The sequence below is a fragment of the Budorcas taxicolor genome, chromosome 5, assembly GCF_023091745.1.
Source record: "Budorcas taxicolor isolate Tak-1 chromosome 5, Takin1.1, whole genome shotgun sequence".
Classification (NCBI taxonomy): domain Eukaryota; kingdom Metazoa; phylum Chordata; class Mammalia; order Artiodactyla; family Bovidae; genus Budorcas; species Budorcas taxicolor.
This window is the reverse complement of record NC_068914.1, coordinates 145046460-145072905: the sequence shown is the minus strand read 5'-3', so window position 1 is coordinate 145072905 and position 26446 is coordinate 145046460. Positions and strand designations below refer to the sequence as shown.

Here is a 26446-nt window from a genome sequence, read left to right as displayed (position 1 = left end):
GGTCCACATTTTGAGTTTATTTTTTGTACATGATGTTTTGTACATATTGCTGCACTCAATATGCCAGCAAATTTGGAAAACTCAGCAGTAGCCACAGGGCTGGAAAAGGTCAGTTTTCATTCCAATCTCAAAGAAAGGCAATGCCTAAGGATGCTCAAGTTCAGTTCAATCACTCAGTCGTATCTGACTCTGTGACCCCATGGACTGCAGCACACCAGGCCTCCCTGTTCATCATCAACTCACGGAGTCTACTCAAAGTCATGTCCACTGAGTCTGTGATGCTATCTAACCATCTCATCCTCTGTCGTTCCCTTCTCCTCCCACCTTCAATCTTTCCCAACATCAGGGTCTTTTCAAATGAGTCAGCTCTTCACATCAGGTGGCCAAAGTATTGGAGTTTCAGCTTCAACCTCAGTCCTTCCAATGAACACCCAGGACTGAATTCCTTTAGGATGGACTGGTTGGATCTCCTTGCAGTCCAAAGGACTTTCAAGAGTCTTCTCCAATGCCTCAGTTCAAAACCATAAATTCTTCAGTGCTCAGCTTTCTTTGTAGTCCAACTCTCATATCCATACATGACTACTGGAAAAACCATAGTCTTGACTAGATGGACCTTTGTTGGCAAAGTAATATCAAGAGGCTCTCTAGTTCTTCTTTGCTTTCTGCCATAAAAATGCTCAAACTAGCGCACAATTACAATCATCTCACACGCTAGCAAAGTAATGCTCAAAATTCTCCAAGCCAGGGTTCAACAGTACATGAACCATGAACTTCCAGATGTTCAAACTAGATTTAGGAAAGGCAGAAGAACCAGAGATCAAACTTCCAACATCTGTTGGATCATCAAAAAAGCAAAAGAGTTCCAGAAAAACATCTAATTCTACTTTATTGACTATGCCAAAGCCTTTGACTATGTGGATCACAGCAAACTGTGGAAAATTCTTCAAGAGCTGGGAATACCAGACCACCTGCCTGCCTATTGAGAAATCTGTATGCAGGTCAGGATACAGTTAGAACTGGACATGGAACAACAGACTGGTTCCAAATAGGGAAAGGAATACATCAAGGCTGTATATTGTCACCCTGTTTATTTAACTTATATGCAGAGTACATCATGAGAAATGCTGGGCTGGAGGAAGCACAAGCTGGAATCAAGATTGCCAGGAAAAATATCAGTAACCTCAAATATGCAGATGACACCACCCTTATGGTAGAAAGTGAAGAATAACTAAAGAATATAAGAATATATATAAGAATATAATTCTATATATATATTATATATATAGAATATAAGAATATAATATATATATTATATAATATAACTAATAACTCTTGATGAAAGTGAAAGAGGAGAGTGAAAAAGTTGGCTTAAAACTCAACATTCAGAAAACTAAGATCATGGCATCTAGTCCCATTACTTCATTGCAAATAGATGGGGAAACAATGGAAACAGTGACAGACTTAATTTTGGAGGGCTCCCAAATCACTTCAGATGGTGACTGCAGTCATGAAATTAAAAGATGCTTGCTCCTTGGAAGAAAAGTTATGACCAACATAGACAGCTTATTATAAAGCAGAGACATTACTTTGCCAACAAAGGTCCATCTAGTCAAGGCTATGGTTTTTCCAGTGGTCATGTATGGATGTGAGAGTTGGACTATAAAGAAAGCTGAGTGCTGAAGAATTGATGCTTTTGAACTGTGGTGTTGAAGACTCTTGAGAGTCCCTTGGACAGCAAGGAGATCCAATCTGTCCATCCTAAAGGAATTCAGTCCTGGGTGTTCATTGGAAGGACTGATGCTGAAACTGAAACTCCAATACTTTGGCCGCCTGATGTGAAGAGCTGACTCATTTGGAAAGACCCTGATGTTGGGAAAGATTGAAGGTGGGAGGAGAAGGGAACGACAGAGGGTGAGATGGTTGGATGGCATCATGGACTCAGTGGACGTGAGTTTGAGTAAACTCCGCGAGTTGGTGATGAACAGGGAGGCCTGACATGCTGCAGTCCATGGGGTCACAAAGAGTCAGACATGGCTGAGCGACTGAACTGAACTGAACATGGTGTGATAAAGTAGTTCAGTTTGATTATTTTGCTTATAGTGATCCAGTTTTCCCAACATTTACTAAAGAGACTGTCTTTTCCCATTATATGCTATTGCCTCTTTTGTTTAGATTAACTGACCTTGTAAGCATGGGTTCATTTCTGGGCTTTCTGTTCTTTTCCATTGATTTCTGTGTCTGTTTTTATGCCAATATCTACTGTTTTGATTACTATAGTTTTTTTAATATAGTTTGAAATCAGGGAGACTTATACCACCCTTCTTTCTCAAGATTGTTTTGGCTATTCAGAGTCTTTTGTGCTTCCATACCAATTTTTGAACTATTTGTTCTAGTTTTATGAAAAATATCATTGGCATTTCGATAGGGATTGTATTCAATCTGTAGGTTGCCCTGGGTATAATGGTCATTTTAACAATGACTATTCTTCCAATTCATGATCACAGCATATCTTTCCATCTGCATGTGTCACCTTCAATTTCTTTCATCAGTTTTCTGAGTACAGTTATCTTACAGTTTTCTGAGTACAGGTCTTTTACCTCCTTGGTTAGATTTATTCCTGTGGACTGTAGCCTGCCTGTTCATGGAATTCTCCAGGCCAAGAATACTGGAGTGGGTAGCCATTCCCTTTTTCAGGGAATCTTCCCAACCCAGGGATCAACCAAGGGATCAAACTCAGGTCTCCTGCATTGCAGGCAGATTCTTTACCATCTGAGCCACCAGGGAAGGGTATCTTACAATTATAAAAATCCCAAGGGTCAGTCCAGCCACAGCACTACTTCTGAAAGGGGAGAAGTCTATAGGGACTTGCCACGGCCCCAGGTGAATGTCCCTAAGCATTTCTAGCCAATAACATTGCTATCAATAGGCAGAGACCAGCAGAAAACAGGAAGTTAAAGCAAGGAAAGTTGTTGAGAATGATTCTTTGATTTATGATTTGAACACATGTTTACATGCTGATTGAAGCCATTTACTGAAATGGAAGCACTAGAAAAAGCAGTTTTTAGTAAAATCTAGGGCATTCAACATGTTAAGCTTGAAATGCTTCTTTAAGATCTTCAAATAAGGGAACTTTACTCAATATTCTGTAATAATCTACATGGGAACAGAATCTGAAAATAGTGACTATATGTATATGTATAACTAAATTGCTTTGCAGCACACTTAAAACATTATAACAAAATATTATACACCAACTATGTGGTTTAGTCACTGACTCTTATAGTATCTGATTCTTGTGATCTTCATGGACTGTAACCTGCCAGTCTCCTCTGCGCATGGGATTTCCAGGCAAGCATACTGGAGTGGGTTTCCATTTCCTACTCCAGGGTATCTCCAGCCATTCCCCAGTGGCTCAGTGGTAAAGAATCAGCCTGCAATGCAGGAGACCTGTAGAAGATGCAAGTTCAATCCCTGGGTAAGTCAACTATACTACAATACTGAAGTGGATAGCCTATCCCTTCTCCAGTGGATCTTCCTGACCCAGGAATCAAACTGGGGTCTCCTTCATCACAGGTGAATTCGTTACCAACTGAGCTATCAGGGAAGCTGCCACAATATAAATTAAAATTAAATTTAAAATAAATTTTTGAAGAAAGATCTCCAAATGAGACAGCAAGACCTTCTAATTTGGAAATCAGAAGATTCAGTTGAACAGAAATTTAAACATTAGAACAGAGAGTTTGATTAGTCCTAGCAAAAGTATGTATTTCAGTAGGATTATATTTCACAAGCAAGGCATATAAAATTTTTCCATTAGGCAGACTTTTGAAGAGTCACTGAGAAAGAGGAAGGGGGTTTGTTCCTTTATACTATTGTTATGTCTTTGTTAAACTACAGAGAGTCATGTTCTTACAAACCACCAGAACACAACCACCCCCTCACAGATCATTTCACCCCTGTTCTCCCACATGCACTCTCATTCACATGCCTTAAGAATACAATTTGCCATCATGATTCCAGCCATTTAATACTAACTTCCTCCTTTTGAGAGTTTCTGAAGTTTCCTGACTACTACTAACTACAAAGAATCATAAGAGATAATATAACCGACAAGGGAAATTTTTAATGCTTTGAGATATCCTAAATTTCTTACAATAAAAACTATCTCTTTGTTTTTTGGAAAACACAGGCACAGATCTTTCAATTCCTCACTTCATTTCATCCCTCTTTTCATTCTTTTTTTTTTTTAATGTGTGGGTACTCAACTCAGTCTGATTTTTCTGTATTTCTTAGTCAAATATGGATTTTCTAATCCACTTCCCCTTGATCAATGAAATACATATTCTTAAACCCTTCCTTCTCTATCACTTGACCTTGAAAAACTAAAATGGAGCTAACTTTTGTGATGATGCTGTTTTTTTTTGTTGTTTTTTTTGGATTACACTAACATCTGAGGTTGGTTTTTTTTTTTTTTTAATATTCCAGAAAATTTCAGGTTATCTAAACCAAATGTTCCAAATTCACATAAGGAGGCAGGTTGGGTTGCTCTCTCTCACTTTTATCTGATTTTTTATCATCACATCAGAAAACAGATATTTTAAATCATCTGAGAAATAACAAGGCAAAGTGATGAGAAATCTTTAATGTCTCCCAAAATAGAAAATCTTAGATAACATCTTGAATCATGCTGCATGTTTCTCTTATCTTCCCAGTTGCTCATAAATCTGAGTTATCTTTCTAATTTCTAATTTCTAATGCTTCCTTAGCCTATTATTGTATATGACTTCTATTTTAGTCCTAAAATCATCTAGCTTCACAATTCTTTCACTTTCTTGGGCACTTACTTTATAGAACATCACTCTTGAAATCAACATCAATTCCTAAATTCCCATTCTTGGTTTTTTTACTTCAACTCTCCTATCTGGAACTATTATAAAAAGAAAATACAACCTCACTTCCACTTTGAAGTTATTCTTCTAGAAACACTAGTATGTACCCTTGTAGTGAGGCATGTGGAATCTCTTAGGTCTGTTTCCGTGAAGATTTACCCAGGAACTCTGGATTTATTCAGAGAAGCTAAACCTTAGTCGTTTTACTCTGAAAGACTAGGAAACTTTAGATGTGAAATTAATCTCAAAAGAAGTAGTATTGTTAAAGGTTAATTTTTATTAAAGGGGAGAAAAAAATTCTAGAATCTGCATGTGTCATAACAAAAATTACTCAAATTTGGGACTTCCTTTGTGGTCCATTAGCTCAGACTCAGCTCCCAGTGTAGAGGGCCTAGATTAGTTCCCTGGTCAGAGAATTTGACTCTGCATGCTGCAACTAAAGAACCACATTATGCAACAAAGATCAAAGATCCTGCGTGCCACAACTAAGACTCAGCACAGCCAAATAAATAAATATTTTTAATTATTCAAATTTCTTTAAAATCCAGATGAAATGTATGCTCTAACTTCACAGTCCTTTCCCTGGTTGTTCAGCCCTCTGTAGGCTCTTGCCTCTTTTTGCCAGAGACCTTGAGTCCAAGTCAATCCAGGCTCAATTTACACAGGCTGCTTTTTCTCACATTACAGCATTTTCATCACAATGAAGAAAAATAACATAATTCCTATTCTGCAACATTTGTGTATGAACGTACCCATTAAAAAGTTTAATACAGTATTAAATATTAGATAATTTTTTAGAGAACCTTATATACATGAAAACTTTTTTGTGAGATATGATACAATAATTTATAACAAGATGTACATAATAAGATATATTGATATACTTGGTCCTCAACCTTCATTCGTGACTCACACACCCAAAGTGCTTATAATTTCCTGAGTGATTAGAGCAATAGAAACATCTTTTGTTACACTTGTTTTTTGTCCTTGGTTTCTAATGTAGCTCAGAGCAATAAAGGTAAAATGGGTGTCTTTTATTATTTTTTTTAATGTATATGTGTCGTCGAGTCCCTTAACAATTCACCTGAAACTATTACATCATTGTTAATCAGCCATACTCCAATACAAAATTAAAAGCTTACAAAAGAAAATTTTAAAATCTTTTCAATGAGTTTATGCTAATGAAATAACTTTTGGAATGTCCCTATATAGCCTATGGATAGAGGCTGATTAACAAGGGGACCAACCATATAATTGGAGTGCTGAAACTTACAGCCCCACTCCCCATCCTCCAGGGAAGGGAAAAGGATTGGAAGTCGAATTAATCACCAATGACTGATAATCAGTCTTTCTATTGATACGTGAAGCCCCGGAAAACCCCAAAAGGACAGGGTTCAGAGAGCTTCCAGGTCAGTGAAGAAGAATACTTCCATGTGCCAGGACAGTAAGGCATCCTCCCAAACTTCATGGCGACAGAAGTTCCTGTGCTCAGGAAACTTCCAGACCTCATTCTATGTACGTCTTCATCTGGCTGCTAACTCTTCTCTTTTAATATCCTTTGTAATAAACTAGGAATCTAGAAAGTAAGAGGCTTCCCAGGTGGCTCAGTGGTAAAGAATCTGCCTACCCATCCAGGAGACGCAGGAGACTTGAGTTGGATTCCAGGAAGGCCCTCTGGAGGGAGAAATGGCAACCCACTCCAGTATTTTTGTCTGCAGAATCTCATGGGCAAAGAAGTCTGGTGGGCTACAGTCCATGGGGTCGCAGAGTCGGATACCACTAAGTGGCTAAGCACGCATGCCCACACTAGTAAGTAAACTGCTTCCCTGAGTTCTGTGAGCTGTGCTAGCAAATTAAACAAAATGACAAATTAAAAATTAATACAAAATGGATGGTTTTCTAAAAGATAAAAATTATTGGAAATGACTAAGAAGAATTAGAAATCCTAAGCCTCAGAATCATAGAGGAAAGGGAAAACATGGTCAAAGAAATCCTCTTAAATAGACAAGAGTTCTGAGAACTTCATGGGCAAATTTAACCAAATTTCTAAAAAGTATATATACACCTATATGCTACGGTCTGAATGTTTGTGTCCCTCAAAAATTTACGTGTTGAAATCCTAATGTCCAAAGATGGTGGTATTAGGTGGTGGGGCCTTTGGGGGGTGCTTAGGTCATAAGGATGGGGCCATCGAGAATGGGACTCATTTAAAAAAAAAAAAAGAATGGGACTCGTGCCTTATAAAAGAAGTTCCAGGAAACCCCTAGACTTTCCCTTCCATCCTGGGAAGAGACAGGATGAGGGATGTCACCAACACATGATCATGCTGATGCCTTGACTTAGGCTTCCCAGCTTCAGAACTTTGAGAAATACATTTTCTGTCATTTATAAGCTACCCAGTGTCCAGTGTTTTGTTACAACATTCCAAACATGCAAAGACACTATAATGCAGGTAAATTTAATCAAATGGTTCAGAAAATAGAAAGAGAAGAAGAGCATTCTGACTCATTCTACAAAGTAGACATAAACTGATTACAAACTCGCAGAGCACACACACATATAAAAACTATGGGTCTTCCCACTTACAGAAAGAAATGCTTAGAGCAAACCTGACAACGTATTTAAAGAATGCTGTATTCCAACTATGTTAGATACAGTCCCTCAGCCCTCAGTATCCACTCCCACCTCCTTCATCATAGATACCATTGCTTCGGAGATTGGAAAGTTATGAATGACATTTTCCAGATTCCCTTTTATTGTCTTGATGCAAATTTGTAAACACCAATTAAATTCAATAGTGTGTGAGACTTGGGAGTAAAAATGAAGCAGGAGCTAACTTTCTATTGATAATAAAGGTCATAAATGGTGAATTTCCAGATGCAGTTGTGGCTAGACTGAGTATTCCTGTGTCCAGCCACCAGACCCTTATGGGTGAAAAGAAAATTGTGATGGGACTTCCTTGGTGGTCCCTTCCAATGCAGGAAGTGCAGGTTTGATCCCTGTTCAGGATGCAAAGTTCCCATTGTCAAAAAGTCAAAACATAAAATAAACAATATCATTACAAATTCAATAAAGACTTCAAAAAGAAGAGAAAATCGTGATGAGGTTGGCATGGAGGCAAAACTCTCTGGATGCTGCAGACCCTGGGATCACCATTACTGCAGTATGACCTTGACCTCAAGGACATCATTTAAGAATCGCCAACTCAGAGAGATATAGAGGTTGAAAGGGGCCAGGCCCACCACTGCTTTGAATAGGCAATGGACATCTCAAATGGACAAGTGTTGGACAGCAAGAGTCAATCCCAATGAACATTATCTTTTATCACGGGTTTCTTCTGCAGAATAGCTGAGTTTGTGGTTTTGTTTTTCAGAACTCTGCTATAATAAGATGTGAAAAAGAGATGAGGTTATGGAAGCTCATCCAATTCCAGATATGATGAAGGAAGAGGGCCACCAGGAAACTACCCCCTGTCCCCAGAAGAATGGGTTGAATTTATCACAGCCACCTGCTTGGCCTTAATCCTCCTTCAAAGGCCAGTGGATGAGGAAGGTGCGTGTCTGCATTAAGAAGCAGACAACTGGACATGAACTTTCATGGTAGAAAGAAACCAGCAAGAAACGGAATGCTGACCATGCTGGACAAGCTGGATGAACATGTGCATCTAAACAAGGACTGCTCTGTGTCCTCGCATTCGAATGAGGTCATGCTGGGAATTCCCTCTGCAGGGATCTGGCAGGACTGACATGCAGTTCTCTAAATGCACATGTTTGTCTCATCTTTTTGTCATTTATTAAAGTATTAACACACTTTATATTAATTAAAATACTACTTAATTTGCATACTATTAATAAAATACTAATTAATTGATACACTATTAATTAAAATAATAATATACTATATATTAACTAATATACTATATACTAGTATTAATATACTATATACTATATTCCAGAGAAGGCAATGGCACCCTACTCCAGTACTCTTGCCTGGAAAATCCCATGGATGGAGTCTGGTGGACTGCAGTCCATGGGGTCGCTAAGAGTCAGACACAACTGAGCAACTTCACTTTCACTTTTCACTTTCATGCATTGGAGAAGGAAATGGCAACCCACTCCAGTGTTCTTGCCTGGAGAATCCCGGGGACAGGGGAGCTTGGTGGGCTGCCATTTATGGGGTTACACAGAGTCAGACACGACTGAAGTGACTTAGCAGTATACTATATTCTCACCTTTATAAAATTTTTAAAAAAAACATTCCAAATGTGAAGAAAAGTAAAATGCTGTGTATTGAGTGCTGCTAGTGTCACTGTTTTCAACTTCTGAAATACTGTTCATGGTTTTTATTGTTGTTATTCTCATTTATAAATCACACTGTATTTACTAAAAAATAAAAAAAAAGAAAGAAAGAATCCCCAACTCTCATTACTTTAGTCTCCAATCATTTTTCATATTTAAACTTTGGGTGCACAAAAAATTTTTAATTATAATTTGAGATTTCTAGTATACTAGCCTCTTGACATTCTTGTTTTCTTTTGTTGTGTTTGATGTTTATTATATGAATATCATTAGCCAATATAAAAGCTAGAACTTTATAACATGTCTATGTGCTCCTGCCAATCCTGCCTCCTGCCTACCATGCAAATGTCACCATTAATTGAGCTTTGATTATCAAACCCTTGATTTGTTTTCACTTTTACCATATATGTGCCTAAACAATGCAAGCATACTGATTAAAGTTGGTGGCTCAGAGGTAAAGAACTTGTCTGCCAATGTAAGAGACATGGGTTTGATCCCTGGGTCAGAAGACCCCCTAGAGAAGGCAATGGCAACTCATCCAGTATTCTTGCCTGGAAAATCCCCTGGACAGTGGAACCTGGCGGGCTACAGTCAGACATGACTTTGTGACTAAGCAGGCACACATTGATTAAAGTTATCCCCATGAACAACTCTTCATTTTAGTAACCACATTTCATAGACCCTAGATTTCTCTTAATACAGCATTTGTTGGATGATGTTTATAAATGAAAAATGTAGATATATGTACTTCCCAGTGTGGTTTTACCAAAATAAATTCAAATCAGTAAAGTGTAAGAGATCTCATTTATCTACATCTCCAACACTTGGTATTACCTATGTATTCATTTTTGCCATTAAAATGGGTATGAAAAATTATATTACTATGATCTTGACTTGCAGTTCTCAAGTTATGAGTAAAGCTGAGCATCTCTAAACATACAGCTTATTAGGTTATGTACTTCCTCTTCCATGAAGTGCTTTTTACTTATTTTTCCCAATTTTTGCCTTTCTAATTATTTCATGACAGTTGTTTAAGGTTCTTGGTATTAATACTGTGCTCCTTAAAAGTAATTGAAACATCTTCTCCCAGCTCAGTTTTCAAAAATTTTTAATTTAAAAACACTATAAAGGGTTTTGATAAACACAAGTTCATAAAGAATCTGCCTGCCAGTGCAAAAGATACGGGTTCAATTCTAGATCTGGAAGATCCCCTGGAGAAGGAAATGGCAACCCACTCTGTATCCTTGCCTGGGAAATCCCATGGATAAAGGAGCCTGGCAGGCTACAGTCATGGGGTCACAAAAGAGCCAGACACAATTTAGCAACTAAACAACAACAAAGCCTTTTAATAGACAAAATAGTACAATATCTGGAACAAGGAATGTTGAAAAGAAGTATGAAAAAAGAGAAGAAAAGAATGAATAACAAACTAAACAAAAAAAAAATTAAGGAAATCTCATCCTAAGATTAGTGGAAAAGAGGTCAATAGAAGAGGTCGAACTGAAGAGAGAAAGGCATTGGAATATCCCCGTGACCTGATATGATGAGAATTATCGTTAAGTTACAAAAGGAAATTACAATTTTACAATGGGTCTAAATTTTAAAGAGGTTAGTGAACAAAGTTCCACTCATAGGTAAATCTTCTTCATCTCACATATTGATTTCCTTTTAGAATCACAGAAAACATCGTTCCATCCCCATCCTCTCCCATCCCAGAAAACAACTGAGGCACATTCCTCTGCAGAAAAGTTGGGTTCATTTTGGTGCCAAAATCTAAGGAGAAACAAAGGGTAAAAACACTTCAGTGAATGCTGAGTGATTGATTAGAAAGTACTTAGGGTTAGGGTTGAAAAAATTGGGGTTCAGGATGAAGAAACATCCCAGTGATGACTCCTTTTCTTCATATAGCCATCCTCAAAAACCTCACATGCAGGTGGCTTCCCTGATGGTTCAGTGGTTAATACTTTGCCTCCCAGTGTAGAGGGCACAGGTTCAATCCCTGGTCAAGAAGCTAAGATCCCACATGCTTTGAGACCAAAAAACCAAAACATAAGCAGTATTGTAACAAATTCAATAAAGACTTTAAAAATGGTCCACATCAAAAAAAAAGTCTTAAAAATAAAACCACATGTGCAGACACATACTTTCGCTCTTGCTAATCTAAAATTCTCCTGGAAAATAAGTTTTTATGAAACAAGACAAGATTTAATGTTTTAAAATCTGATCCTCCCTTCCTCTCCTATACAGAGCACTTATCCTGACCTCTCTCACTTATGCACTCTTATCATATTCCTAAATCTCTCTGTTCTCATGGAGCTACACAAAGTGAGTATCAGAATGCTTGAGTCTGGGATACAATCTGTGGTAGGGTGGGACAGAAGGGACAGGACTTTATTTTTTAAATTAGAAGACCTGGTACTGCTGCTGACTCATTTGACTTTAAGGAAGTAATTAAATTCTTCATCTACAAAGATAGGAATCACCACAAGTTTCCCAAATAGCTCACAAGGTTGTATAATAATGTATAATTAAATTCAGGGTTTTTTAAAGCCACAAACAAATAGTATTATTATATAATTTTCCTATTAGAATTTGAACATAATACTGCTTCAGACATTTAAGTCTTATTAATTGGAGAAATACTTAACTGAATTGTTTAGGAGCAGCAAAAGTAACAGTTAAGAGAACCATCTTTGGACTTAAATAGAGTTGAGACTACTTTCTCATCTTACTAATTTATTGAACTTGGGCAATTTATTCTATTTCTTACCAGTAAAATGAGCTCTGAAAAAGAAGTTTTTATGAAATTTAGGTAAGATAATGCACGCACTTAGTAAGAACTTAATGATTGTTAGACTCTTGTTTTCAAAGTTATAGCCATTAGTTTTAGCATTAATAGTTGCTGCTAACAAAATTTTTCTAATTTTTTTTGTGTAAACAAGACACTAGGGTTCATTCATCTGAGTCCGCACTCACCTGACATTTTCCTTGTAAGGAGTCTGATCAATCCATTGCCAGTTGCCATTCCCTTGTGGGTCTGAGAGTCCCAGAAAATAAGAAAATGTTTTATTCAGCTGCTGGATAATGAAATCCTATGTGAAGAAAAAGAGTCACAGGCTGAAATTTCCAGGTTGGATCAAGTAAGGGTTATCTCTAGCTCTGGAGAAAAGAAAATGCAGGTATGAGGAACAGTGTCATAACAGCACACTGAACAAGAGTGACGGCTAAAAACACCAGCACTATCCCAGAGGAAGAAAGCTCTGTTCTGTGAGTTCCCATCTCGGACGATTTATTCTTCACCAAGAGACAATTCTTTTTCAATGTACAGATCAGTTTCTGTGCTTTAAATGTTTAATAAATTTTACAAATGTGTGTGTGTCATCTTATTTATCATTGTTTATCAGTAAAATTACATTTGGGTCATCAAAATTCAAATTTGTTTGTCTACTTTCCTAAGCAGTACTTCTCTAGGAAATAGATTTCAATACTTGCAAAAGTTAAACATAAAGGAGTTCTAACTAAATTTTAACTCTAGTGTGTGATTAGTTTCTGAAATTATTATTAGTTTTGACCAAGAGGAGCCAAGATAGAGAGTAGAAAGACCCCGAGTTCCCTCCTTTCACAGCACACCAGGATTACAACTATTTATAAAGCAACTGGCAATGAGAATGACCTGCAGGCTAGTTGAAAGATCTTCTACAACTTAACAAAAAAGTGACTGGTCGATGGATCAGAGACACAGAGGAGTCAAGATCCATACACCCAGATTGGTAACCCACAGATGAGATGATAATTAAAATTACAGAGATTATCTACAAGAAGCAATAGACCGTAGAGTAGTTAACTGGATTAAAAAACAAACTCCAGTGAGACTCACTTCAGTCTTAAGGACACACACAGACTGAAAGTGAACAAATGGAAAAAGATATTCCACACAAATGAAGCTAAAACGGAGCAGGGGTAGCAAAAAATGAATTTGGACCATTACCTTACACTGCATTTAAAAAAAGAATTCAAAACGGAAGACCTAAATATAAGACCCATAACTATAAAAATTGTGAAAGAAAACACAACAGAAATGTTCTATGACACTAGATTTGGCAATTTTTTAGCTATGACACCAAAATCACAGGCAACAAAGAAAAAATAAACTAACAACTACATCAAACTCTAAAACTTATGAGCATCAGGGGAGGGAGGTGGGAGGGGGGTTCATGTTTGGGAACACATGTAAGAATTAAAGATTTTAAAATTAAAAAAAATAAAAAATAAAAATAAAAATAAAATAAAAAAGCATTAAAAAAAAAATAAATAAAACTTATGAGCATCAAAGGAGATAATCCACAGAGTGTAAAGGCAACCTGTGAAATGGGGGAAAATATTCGAAAATCATATATCTGATAAGGAATTGATATCTAGAATATATAAAACTCCTATAGCTCGACAAAAAAACCCACAGACATCTCAGTTTTTAGAATAGGGAGAGTACTTGAATACACATTTCTCCAAAGAAGGCATGCAAATGATCAACAAATGTATGAAAAGACGCTTGATACTGCTAATCATTAAAGAAAAGGAAATCAAGTCACGATAAAATATAATTTCACACCCATTAGGATGGCCACTACTGGAATAAAGACAAAGAAAATAATGTGTTGTCAATAAAATGGAGAAATTGGAACCTTTGTGTACTCTTTGTGGGACTATAAATAGTGTAGCCACTATATAAAACAGAATAGTAGTTCCTCGAAAATTCAAATTAGGATTACTATATGATCCAGCAATCCTACTTCTGAATATATATGCAGATAATTGAAAGCAAAATTTCAAAGATCATCTGTGTTTATTGCAGCATTGTTCAGGAGAGCCAGGTGATGGAGCATCCCAAACGTCCATAAACATGTGAATGGATAAGTGATACATGTTTTATACATAGAGTGGAATATATTCAGACTTACAAAGGAGGAAAATCCTGTCACATGCTACAAAATGGATAAATTTTGAAGATGTTATACTAAGTGAAATAAGGCAGTCACAAAAATCACAAAAATACAAAATACTATATGATGCAACTTATATGAGGTATCTATTAAGTATTAATTGTCAAACTCATAAATACAGAAATTAAAAGGGTGGTTTCCAGGGACTAGAGGGAGGGGAAAATGGGTTGTCACTGTCCACTGGGGATAGAGTTCAGTTTGGCAAGATGAAAAATTTGTTAAATCTTGTCATTGAGTTAGTCAAAAAGTTCATTTGGGTTTTTCCATAAGACATTAGCTCTGATACTTTGGCCACCTGATGCGAAGAGCTGACTCTTCTAAGAAAGGACTCTGGTGCTGGGAAAGATAGAAGGCTGGAGGAGAAGGGGATGACAGAGGATGAGATGGTTGGATGGCATCACTGACTCAATGGACATGAGTTTGAGCAAACTCCAGGAGATGATGAAAGACAGGGAAGCCTGGCATGCTGCAGTCCATGGGGTCGCAAAAAGTGAGACATGACTGAGCGACCGAACAACAATAAGACATTACAAATACAATAATGTGAAGATAGTTAGCACTACTAAACTGTACACTTCAAAGAGTTAAGGTGGTAAGTTTTGTTATTCTCTTTCCTCAGTTTTTTAAAAATTTTAATGAAAAATAAAGAAAACCAAAGTACCTGCTCTGTTTCTGTGTTGATCACCACCAAGTGAGCTCCCATCCCAACGCAGTTCTGCTCACTCTTAGCCCAGAAATTCTTTTCAGAAGAAATAAAGTAGCAGCTGGAACCGAACGGCTTCCAGGTACCTGGGCAACATCCCCAGGTCTTTTCTGCATTGCATGAAAGGAAAGGGTAAGTCGAAGATGAGACTAATAAGCTTGAAGGGGCATGTTCTATACATATAAAATTCTGATGATCTGCAGTCCTTTTTCAAAGATAGGTTTCTTAATTCATGTATTTTCTTTCAGTTCTCTAAATTATATAATTTGACGCCAAAGAATTGCTTGTAAATAAACATTATTCAACATTAAGCTCTCAATATTTACTAAGGTTTGCCCGCAAAATTTTTCTGGATTTTTTTTTTTGCCAAAAAAAGTCACTAATCAATTTTTTTTTTCCTATTGTTCATATTCTTTATACATTAGAAGCACCAAATTCTTTCCGAGTTTCAAATGATCAACATAAGTGAGTCTGGAATTCCAGTTCTGCTTAATAATCTTGGGAAAGCCACAGAGCCTCAAATTTTTAACATTTTAATAATGATAGTTATTCTCAGGATGATTGTGGGAATTATAATTATTTATCATTAGAATTCTGTCTCTACCATTTATTATATATGTCCTTGAGCAAATTCCATAACCTCCTTGCACCTCCTTTTTTTAATCCTTAAAATGGAAATAACAATACCAAACTCAAGGTGAGAGTTGATCACATAATATATACAAAGCACTTTAAAGGATTCTTAAGATGTAATAATTGCTCATAAATATTAGCTAGTACTAACTTTTACACAGTATCAAGCACTTAAGGCTATAAACAAATAGTTCTCCCCTTTCTCCTTCAAAGCACCAGTTTGTCACTCTCCTTAGATTAAAATATCTGCAACTAACTGTAAAACTATCCACTGATGTCTTTTATATGCATATATTATATATATATATAAAATTTTAGCCCATGTATATGCATATCTAAATAATATAACTTTGTTGGGTTTTGAACTTTCTTAAAAGTATTATATGCAGTCTTCTTGGGCGTAATTCCTCATTCCATAATGCTAAAATTCATCCATATTGTTATATATGGTTCTATTCTATTTGTGGCTTTTTAAATTATGGCCAAATTATTACATATTAAGTAATGAGGAAACATTTAAAGGCTTATAATTCATTTTATAATATTACAAAGTGAATAAAATAGACTACATGAATATCATTTTAATATTGGCCTCCTTTAGAAATCTACCTTAATTATATATTCTGATCATTATTAAAAATTGTCTTTTCATAAGACTTCTCAAAATGTGCCTTAACAGATTATTTTAAGTCTAATTTGACTGACTGTTTTGATAGTAGGGATTGCTTTTGCCAATTAATTATACATTGCAAACATTTTTCACATGTTAGATACAAATCTCCAGTTCCAAGGTTGACAAAAATACTGAAAAATGTGATGAGTAGAAGAATTTGTCAAAATGGCATATTGATTTTAATATACGTCAATTTCCTAACTGTTCTGAGAATAATGGACTGATTAAAATGCTTTGTAAGTATTGAACTGCTGCTGCTAAGTCACTTCAGTCATGTCCGACTCTTCGCGACCCCATGGACTGCAGCCTACCAGGCTCCTCTGTCCATGGGATTTTCCAGGCAAGAGTACTGGAGTGGGTTGCCATGTAATTAATAGTCATTTGATAAGACTTCTTAAACATTTTTGGTGTACTTTCCAGAAATTGAGAAAGCAAATGACTACTGACTGAAAAATAGCAAGACTTTGCAAATTATTCCATTTATTATTCTTAACACCCAACAACATTGAAAAATAACCTAATCAAATTCTCAGCAGACCACCACAAATAATTTTTGGTACTAGAACACTGTATGATTTCTGGCAAATAACTCTGAAAATTTGCAAAAAATTGACTGACATCCTAACAAAGCACATTCTATGCCTATCTACTTATTTAGGTAAGTAAGGCTTATCTAAAGTTTGTGTTGCTAAAGTGAAAAACAGGAGTAGAATTGATGTTGAATTCTCTCCCCTTCTAGTAATAATGTTAACCAAGTAGATACTGTCTGATTGCATTTTTCAAGTCCCATTCATCTAACTTCCAATAGGATTTTGTTTTATTAGTAGTAACATCAATATTTAAAATACATTTGTGATGTTTTGAACGCAAGAAATTCATTACACTTAAAGCCCAGTGTTCCACAGAATATGAATATATTACCCCTCTAGATATAATAACTACTTTTCAAAATACTTTTAGGGGCTTGGCAAGCAGAACAGTTTAAATGTGACAGGTCGGGCTTCCCTGGTGGTCCAGTCATTAGGACTGCCTTGCAATGGAAAGGACACCGGTCTGATCCCTGGTCCAGGAAGACTGCACGTGCCGTGGAACCACTAAGTTTATGTGCCACAGCTACTGAGCCTGTGTGCTGCAACTATTAATACTGAAGCCTGCACGCCAAGAGACTGCGCTGCACAGCAAAAGAAGCCACCGCAGTGAGGAGCCCATGCAATGCAACTAGAGAAAGCCCACATGCAGCAACGAAGACCCACCACAGTCGAAAAATAAAATAAATAAGTCTTTTTAAAAAAAGAAAAGAAAAAAGAGGACAGGCCTAGGCAGAGCACAGGTCCACTGAAAAAACTCTGACTTTACCCATGCCTCTGAACATTTCAACACCAGGACTGGGTGGGGGAAAAAATGGGAAAGATACAATATGGATTTCAATTAGGTTTTAACTTCAATCAAATGGTAATTTTGTGTTTGAACTTTCATTTTTCCTTTTCATTGTTGTAATAATTTGAAAAGTTATTGTTTAAAAATTGGGCATTTTTATTTGATGATATGGTATTACACAACATAATTTCATCCCATAAGCTTATCTGTAACTTAAATTGGTTGTGTTGATCATCCTGAGTGGCCATAACATTAAGTTGGATAGATTTAGAGAGTGAATTTGAAGTCTCTTATGTCAGATGAATGTGGAGTTAATTTAATTAATATCCATCTGTTTTGTTCAATTCAGAGTATTCTGAAGACAAATGCTTCCAGAAAAGTATTCTTTAAAATTTCAGTAGTTATTGTTGGAGTGTCTCCAGAAGTCAGGAGGAAGACAATCCTGATAGACTTATGTTTTCCTCCCCAGCAGGGCCAGCTCTACAGCTGTTTGACAAAACATAAAACTTAGTGTGACAACAAAACCATAGGTCAGGGAGAGTAAGGAAAATTACTCCTCAACACCCCCATGCACTACATTCTTGCCAAATACCAAAAAAATGGGGGAATTTTCAACATCTCACAGAAATACAAAGAAACCTCTGCCCTCTTGTTACCTTTCATAAGTTTCTTCATAAAAGCAGAGGAGGAAATATTTAGTTCCTGAAATAGCAGGAGTCTAATGTCTATTTGGGTCTCATTAGTTGGAAGGAGGCAAGTCATAATGACCACTGCAAACATGCACTTTGCCTTTCTTGGGCTTTTGTGAGTCAGACCAGTGTTGATTCTGAATTGAACTCAGCCAGTTCTCTCTGTAGCTCAGATGGTAAAGATCTTCAGCTGGTAAGGAATCCACCTGCAATGTGATTGGAAGACCCGGGTTTGACCCCTGGGTCAGGAAGATCCCCTGGAGAAAGGAATGGCTACCCACTCCAGTATTCTTGCCTGGAGAATCCCATGGACAGAGAAGCCTGGTGGGCTACAGTACACGACTGAGCAACTAACACTTTCACTTACTTTCAATTCTCCATACGCTAAGTTACCAGGGTTATTGTTTAGAGTAGGGGCAGTCTCACTGAGACCGGAAGACAGCAATATAGCCATTTTGAAAGGACCAGGGAACAGCCTTGCACAAAACAGCCCTTGGAAGCTAAATAGGAGCTTGAGTCCCAGAGACAGGGTTGAAAAAAAGCAACAAAACAAAAACACACTTGCAGGAATAAAAGATTGACTTTATCTTTGCTACGCTAACGAGTATACCTAGTTGCCACGAGAAGCTCAACTAAATATTTTAACCGTATCTGTTTCTGTCCTTTCTTGCAGAAAATCGTCCTGCATTCCTTTTCCTTCACACAAGCTCTTTCTGTTCCCGACAGCCACCATGGACCCATCTGCCACTGATTTTAAAAGTTTGATGGACTTTCCTGGTGGGCCAGTGGTTAAGAATTCTCCTTACAATGCAGGGGATTTGGGTTTAACCCCTCATTAGGAAACTAAGATCCCACATGTGCTGTGCTTTGCCGCTCAGTTGTGTCTAACTCCTGCGACCCCATGGACAGACGACCCCACATTCCTCTGTCCTTGGGATTTTTCAGGCAAGAATATTCTAGTGGGTTGCCATTTCCTCCTCCAGGGGATCTTCCCCCCCCCACCCCTCCTACCCCCCACCCCCCACCCCAGGGATCGAACCGTGTCTCCAGTGTCTCCTGCATTACAGGCAGATTCTTGGTAACTATGTGCTGCTGAAACCACGGAGCTTGTGCTGTTTAGAGCCTATGTGCCTCAATGAATAATCAGCACAGCCAAAATGCTAAAATATTTTTTTTAATGTTTGACAATTGTTGGAAATTATCAGTGATCATGGGACAAGCTCTCCGTATTGTTATAAAAGCAACTCACCCCCTATTACTTGGGGAACTGGCATTTTTCTCCCTGCCTTCCCTCTTGTGTACAAGCTGTCTACTTTAAAAAAAGCTTTGCCTGCCTAAGACTCTTGTGGAATCAATATTCATTTCTATGGTATCACTGTCCAGGGATCTGGAAAGGACGTGGTAACGCCATCCTGAGCCATGTTCTGAGCTCCAAGTTAACCGTAATAAAGCTGATTCTTGGAATGGATATGGGCATTATTTTTATTCATTTATTTTTGGCTGTGCTGGGTCTTTTTTTGCTGTGTGTGGGCTTTTCTCTAGTTGTGACGAGTGGAGGCTACTCTCTATCTGCAGTGCATATGCCTCTCATTGCAGTGGCTTCTCTTGTTGCCAAGCACAGGCTCCAGGGCACACAGGCTTCAGTAGTTGTGGCATGTGGGCTCAGCAGTTGCCACTCCTGAGCTCTGGAGCACAGGCTCAATAGTTGTAGTGCAGGAGCTTAGTTGCTTCACTTCGTTGCATGTGAGATCTTCCCGGATCAGGGATCAAACCCACATCTACTGCTTGGCAGGTGGACTTTTTAACCACTGAACTCCCCTGAGCCTCGATATGGGCATTATTAATTGGGCATTTTAGATATCAAAAAGATTTTATCCATTTGGTAGAGGGTGAGGGTAATGTGAAATAAGAACCATTAGAAATAATTTCCAGGGTGGGCTTCAGCAAATTACGAGGGCATGTTGGTAGCACATATTGAGGTCAACAAGGCTGGAGGAGGCATTTTTTGAAGGCAAGTCTAGAACCTGATATGAACAATGAAGTTTAGATATACACTAATTATGTCCATGCAGCAACTTTGCATGCTGTGCTGTGCTTAATCGCTCAGTCATGGCCGACTCCTTGCAACCCCATGGACTGTAGCCCACCAGAAGCCTCTGTCCATGGGGATTCTCCAGGCAAGAATACTGGAATGGGTTGCCATGCTCTCTTCCAGGGGATCTTTCCCAACCCAGGGATCGAACCCAGGTCTCCCACATTTCACCAGATTCTTTACCATCTGAGCAACCAGGGAAGCCTGCAGCAAATTTATTTTTTTTAAAAATAGAATAAACCAATCTTGAACTCAACCCTGACCTCTCTCTGAGAAACGGGGTCGTCTAGTTAAACATTGCAACACCTTACCTGTCACCCTTGTCCCTTCACTGAAGCAGGTTAGATTTGAATGATGTGTGTGCAGTTCAGACAGCCTTTTGCCAGTGTTGCCATATGTAAAATAATAAGTCACTGTAAAAGGAGAAGAAGGATTAGTATCCTTCCATTCTTTCACTATTGAGCCTTATGCTCTAAATCTGTGCCATGCTGGCTTACCTGCAACTGCCGCCACTCTCTTCTTTCTAAGCCAGCTCAATAAAGACCATGCTGATTGTATATGGAATCTAGGGAAAATGTACTGATGAACCTATTTGCAGGGCAGGAACAGAGACCTGGATGTAGGGAACAACTTGTGCACACAGAGTGAGAAGGGGAGAGTGGGACGAATTGAGGGAGTAGCATTGACTTATCCACACTACCACGTGTGAAATGAATAGCTAGTGAGAAGCTGCCATATAGCACGGGGAGCTCAGCTGGGTGCTCTGTGATGACCTGGAGGGGTGGGATGGGGGCGTGGAAGAGAGGCATAAGAGGGAGAGGATATATGTATCCATATGGCTGATTCACACTGTTGCACAGCAGAAACTAATGCAATTACGTGTTGTGTGTTAGTCACTCAGTTGTGTCCGACTCTTTGAGACCCCCTGGACTATAGCCCACCAGGTTCCTCTGTCCATGGAATTATCCAGGCAAGAATACTGGAGTAGGTTGCCATTTATACTCCAACTGAAAAAAAATTGTTTAATGCTTGCTTGTATGTATTATCATGTTTGTTTTTATGCCTACACACTTATTTTTCACTCTTTCCCCCATTAAAATTTAAGCTCTATGTTCTACAGCTTCCCTGGTGGCTCAGAGGTTAAAGCGTCTGCCTCCAATGCGGGAGACCCGGGTTCGATCCCTGGGTAGGGAAGATCCCCTGGAGAAGGAAATGGCAACCCACTCCAGTATTCTTGACTGGAAAGTCCCATGGACTGAGGAGCCTGGCAGGCTGCAGTCCACGGGGTCACAAAGAGTCAGACACAACTGAGTGACTTTACTTACTTTTACTTATGATCTAGGGCAGAGATTCTGTTTTCTTTTTTTTTATTAATTTTTATAAGAGTATGGTTGCTTTACAATATTGTATTAGTCTACTGTCCAGCAAAGTGAATGAGCCATACATCTACATATATCCTCTCCCTTTTGGCCTTTCTTCCCATTCAAGTCACCCCTGAGCATTAAATAGGGTTCCCTGTGCTATTATACCGTATGTTCTCAGTAGTTGAGATTCTGTTTTCTATACCAGTTGATCACCTAGAGCTGTGATGATCACAATAATCAATAGACACTGTTCATTCACTGGCTATCTGCTTCTCTTCAAATTTTTTTAACTCTTTATTTTATATTCGTGTATAGCCGATTAACAATGTTGTGATAGTTTCATGTGGACAGTAAAGCGACTCAGCCGTACATATACATGTATCCATTCTCCCCCAAACTGCCCTCCCATCGAGGTTGCCACATAACATTGAGCAGAGTTCCATGTTCTATACAGTAGGTTCCTTGTTGGTTATCCATTTTAAATATAGCAGTATATACATGTCCATCCATAACCCCCTAACTATTTCTTTCCTCCATACTTTCCCCACCCCCTGACCCAGCAACTATAAGTTCATTCTCTAAGTCTGTGAGTCTTTTCTGTTTTGCAAGTAAGTTCATTTGTCTCTTTTTTTTTTTTAGATTCCATATATAAGGGATGTCATATGATACTTCTCCTTTTCTGTCTGATTTACTTCACTCGTACAACAATATCTAGATCTATCTATCTTCCTGCAAGTGGCATTATTTCATTTTTAATGGCTGAGTAATATTCCATTGCATACATGTACCACATCTTTTTTATTCATTCACCTGTTGATGGACATCGAGGTTGTTCCATGTCTTAGCTATTGTAAACAATGCTGCAATGAACATTTGGGTACATGTATCCTTTGGATCATGTTTTGCTTCGGATATATACCCAGGAGTGGGGTTGCAGGGTCCTATGGTAGCTCTCCTTCATATTAATAATCCTGAAGTAAGTTTTCAGTTTATTCCAGTATGTTTTTTAATACTGACTGCTGGTAGCTACACTTAAACATAGAGGATAAATAACAACCAAGGGGAGCCTTTAAACTTTTAGAGTCATTTTAAATGTCTCAAATGAATATAAACTTTTATGTTCAGGGTGTGCACATTGAGTAAGACCTGTTCTCTTTCAGGTCCTGATTTGATTCTTCACTCATATCCTTCTCGTCCTTCTGTTATTGAAACCCTGTCCTGCCAAACGTTACTACCTCTCTCTAAGCCTATGTCTCAGAGTTCTGAATATCTGCTTCCTCTTGATTACTGAAATAACTACCCTTAAACCCCTTTCTCTCTTGCACTTGACCCTGTTAAGTAAAGCAAATTCTAATCCTGGTGATAATTCTTTGTGCTTTAATGAAGACTATAAGATTGATTTGCATGTCAGAAGGAGCTTCAAATATGGCCCATTTGACATAGGAAGTCAGTTTCACTCCCTCAGATTATTCAATAACTATTTTTAACCACCTTGTCAGTGAATAGAGAACTAAACTGTGGGTTAAAGAGCAAAAAGGCCTTTAAGACTTCTCACAAAATGAACTTGAACTATTTAACTAGAAGCAAAGGGAACAGGAAAGAAATACTTTATTCTCTTCTAGTTCCAATATTCCACTTGAAAACTTTTTCCTTTCCTAGTGGGAAAGACTCCCACATGAAAACCAAAGACCCTAATCTAAAGTATTATGATCATAAAGGCAGTTACGGCTGTCCTCTCACTAGAGGGCTTTATGACATGTGATCACAGTGAACCCAGGAGTGAAGATGGAGTCCTCGAGGATGGCGATAAGCAACATACAATCTAGGTGAAGTCATGATTGGGTAAATGCTAGTAAAACCAGGCAAAATAAGTCTGGAAGAAGAACCAGTTATCAAAACATGGAGGAAGCAGAGAAAAGGGAGGAGGAGAGGAGAGGAAAATGAAGAAAAACATGGCATTCCAAGTAAGAGCTAACATATTAATGCATGAAGGAGAACATATTCTAGGGAAGGGGTCCCCAACCTCTGGGATCTAATACCTGATGATCTGAGGTGGAGCTGATATAATAATAATAACAGAAATAAAGCTCACAATAAGTGTAACGTGTTTGAATCATCCTGAAACCATTCCCCACCCTAACCCCTAGTTTGTGGGAAAATTGTCTTCCACAAAGTGGGCACCTGGTGCCAAAAAGGTTGAGGATCACTGCCTAGAGGGTCTACACTGAACTTGATGGGGAAGAGATCAAGGGACATAGCCCCTCAATGATGAACTTACCCACACAGCTCACAATGAAGCATGCACTGAGGAGGGCTAAGCCAAGTACCGCAATACACCAGAGCCTCACTCGGAAGCAGGATTCTGCATTCCCTGTCAAGTCAGCAAGACAGATGTAGTTACCAGGAGTTCCAGGAAGCAAGAAACCCTAAGAAGCTTAGAGCAATGAAGACATCAGATGAAGAATCTCAGAGTAATTAAAAGACTTAAATAAGAAGAGAACTTAGGGGACTCCCCTGGCAATCCAGTGGCTAAGGATTCGCCTTGCAATGCAGGAGACACAGGTTCCACCTCTGGTCACAGAGATAAGATCCCACATGCTGTGGGGCAACTGAACCCACATGCCTCAACTAAGACCTAACACAGCCAAGTAAGTAAATAAGTATCTTTTTAAAAATAGAGAGAGCTTAGAAACACCCTCAAGATTAAATAACCAGGTAGTGGCTCTCAAAGGTGGAGCTAGTGGTGAAGAACCCGCCTGCCAATGGAGGAGATATGAGACACGGGTCCAATCCTTGGGTCACGAAGATCCCCTGGAGAAAAAATGGCAACCCACTTGAGTATTCTTGCCTGGGAAACTCCATGGACAGAGGAGTCTGGTGGGCTACCGTCCATGGGGTCACAAAGAGTCGGACGTGACTAAAGCAACTTAGCAGCAGCTCTCAGGTCTTAAACAATCCAGGCAAAACTCATTCTCAGCCAAAGGTAATTTCCATTTCCTTCTTCTTTCTTCTTAATATTATAATCAACTGTTGATTTCCCCATCTTTCTCAAAATATCTTTTCTGTCTCTTACTTCTCATAAACCTCTGTGGCATGTGGTTTCTTACACTTTCAAGTGAGTCTGGCCTCTGAGGAATCATTCTTTGAGTCTCCCATGACTCCACAATGTGGTCCAATCACTTTCCCATCCATTTGTCTGTTGTCTACCTCTTCTTTCCAGATGACTCATCATTTCATCACACACTTATACCTTCCTTTCTTGAAAGGAGGAAAGGAATACTTACCTTCCCGCACCATTCCGTGAGCTCCCTGTGCTCAGGAGGTCCAAGAGCCTCTTTCTCTCTCTCTCTCTGAAGATGTTACCCAGAGCTCTGGCTTCATTCAAAGAAGTCAGAGCTCAGAGATGAACTGCTGAACACGCTGATGTGACTAAGAGACATCCAATATAAAGGGCACCTTGAAAGAAGAAGTCGCGGTTTGGACTATAGATTCCAGTGATTTTTAAATAGTGGGCAAAATGAAAGAGAAACTGAGAAACCTAGCCTAAACTGTTCATGAGAACTTCAACAAGAATACTCACATCATTTGTTCACTTTCTGACAGAAAGTGTCTCTCTCTGATTCCTACTCAGAACAGAGTAGGAATCTTTAAAAAAATGATTTGTAAGAGATAATTAATTCAGTGGTCCTTAGCCAATTTAGGAGGGCTTTCCTTGTGGCCGAGTGGTAAAGAATCTGCCTGCTAATGCAGAAGACTTGGGTATAGTCCTGGGTAAAGCAGATCCCTTGAAAAGGAAATGGCAACCCACTCCAGTATTCTAGCCTGGGAAATCCCATGGGCAGAGGAGCCTGGTAGGCTACAGTTCATGAGGTCGCAAAAGAGTCAGACATCATTTAGCAACTAAAAACAAGCCAATTTTTACATTGAGTTTTACGTAAGACTTAACCCATGTGTTTAATAGTATCCTAGGAAGTGAGCAAAAGTCTGATTGAATAGATATGACTTAGATAATAAGGGTTAATATAATAAATTACATAAAGAACCATGGACATTGTTTAGGAATATAATGCAAAGTGGAAGAGACTGGAATCTATCTGTAAATGTGATAAAGCATTCTTATTACATCAAGACCAAGACTGAAGAACATTTATTAATATATTACAATCTCCTTGATTAAGTAAGGAGGAGCTTGAAGTGGTATAACATCAAGGGTGAGCTTTATTAATATCTTGTTATTACTCAAGGGCTTAGGGATCCTTCCTCACATACTGTTTCCAGAATGTACAGTTTTCTGTTAACATTACATATATCTCCACAATCTCAATTGAGCAACCACAAATACAAGAAACAAAAGTCAAAACTACCACGGATGTATGACTATTGAACTCAGCAGGATTTGTTTGTTTGTTTTTCTGACTGTGCCATGCAGCATGTGGGATCTTTACTCCCAGACCAAGAATTAAAGCCATACCTCCTCACTGGGAGCTCAGAGTCTTAACCACTGGACCACCAGGGAAGTCCCAACTCAGCAGGACTTTTTAAGTAACAGGATAGTTATCAATAATAATGAAAATAGACATTGAGACTAAGATTAAAAACCCACAAAATTCTCCCCCCACCCAATTAGTTTGGGATGCAACAAGTCATAATGGGAGAAGTGATTATAAAATGTCACCATCTGTTTTCAGTTCCCCCAGCGATGAAGAAACATAAACCCAAGGATGAAAT

General features: G+C 38.3%; 1 protein-coding gene and 1 non-coding gene across 2 annotated transcripts; one reads left to right on the top strand and one right to left on the bottom strand.

The window, feature by feature from the left end:
• Positions 1-10815: 10815 nt before the first annotated feature.
• LOC128048606 (C-type lectin domain family 6 member A) lies at positions 10816-25015 on the bottom strand. The gene is made up of 6 exons (XM_052641020.1): positions 25003-25015; positions 23997-24089; positions 20666-20767; positions 14849-15000; positions 12164-12279; positions 10816-10960 (listed from the first exon to the last, which is right to left on the bottom strand). Exons 1-6 carry the CDS (start codon positions 25013-25015, stop codon positions 10816-10818), a joined length of 621 nt encoding a protein of 206 aa, XP_052496980.1.
• On the top strand, positions 21477-21548 carry TRNAW-CCA (transfer RNA tryptophan (anticodon CCA)). The gene has a single exon. It is a non-coding gene; the product is annotated as a tRNA-Trp (tRNA).
• Positions 25016-26446: the final 1431 nt, after the last annotated feature.

Coding starts and splice junctions, on each gene's coding strand:
- LOC128048606 (XM_052641020.1), bottom strand. Junction 20,768..23,996: donor CTTCATTGTGAGCTGTGTGG/GTAAGTTCATCA, acceptor CTCCTTTTACAG/TGACTTATTATTTTACATAT. Junction 15,001..20,665: donor TGAAGGGACAAGGGTGACAG/GTAAGGTGTTGC, acceptor CATGCAATGCAG/AAAAGACCTGGGGATGTTGC.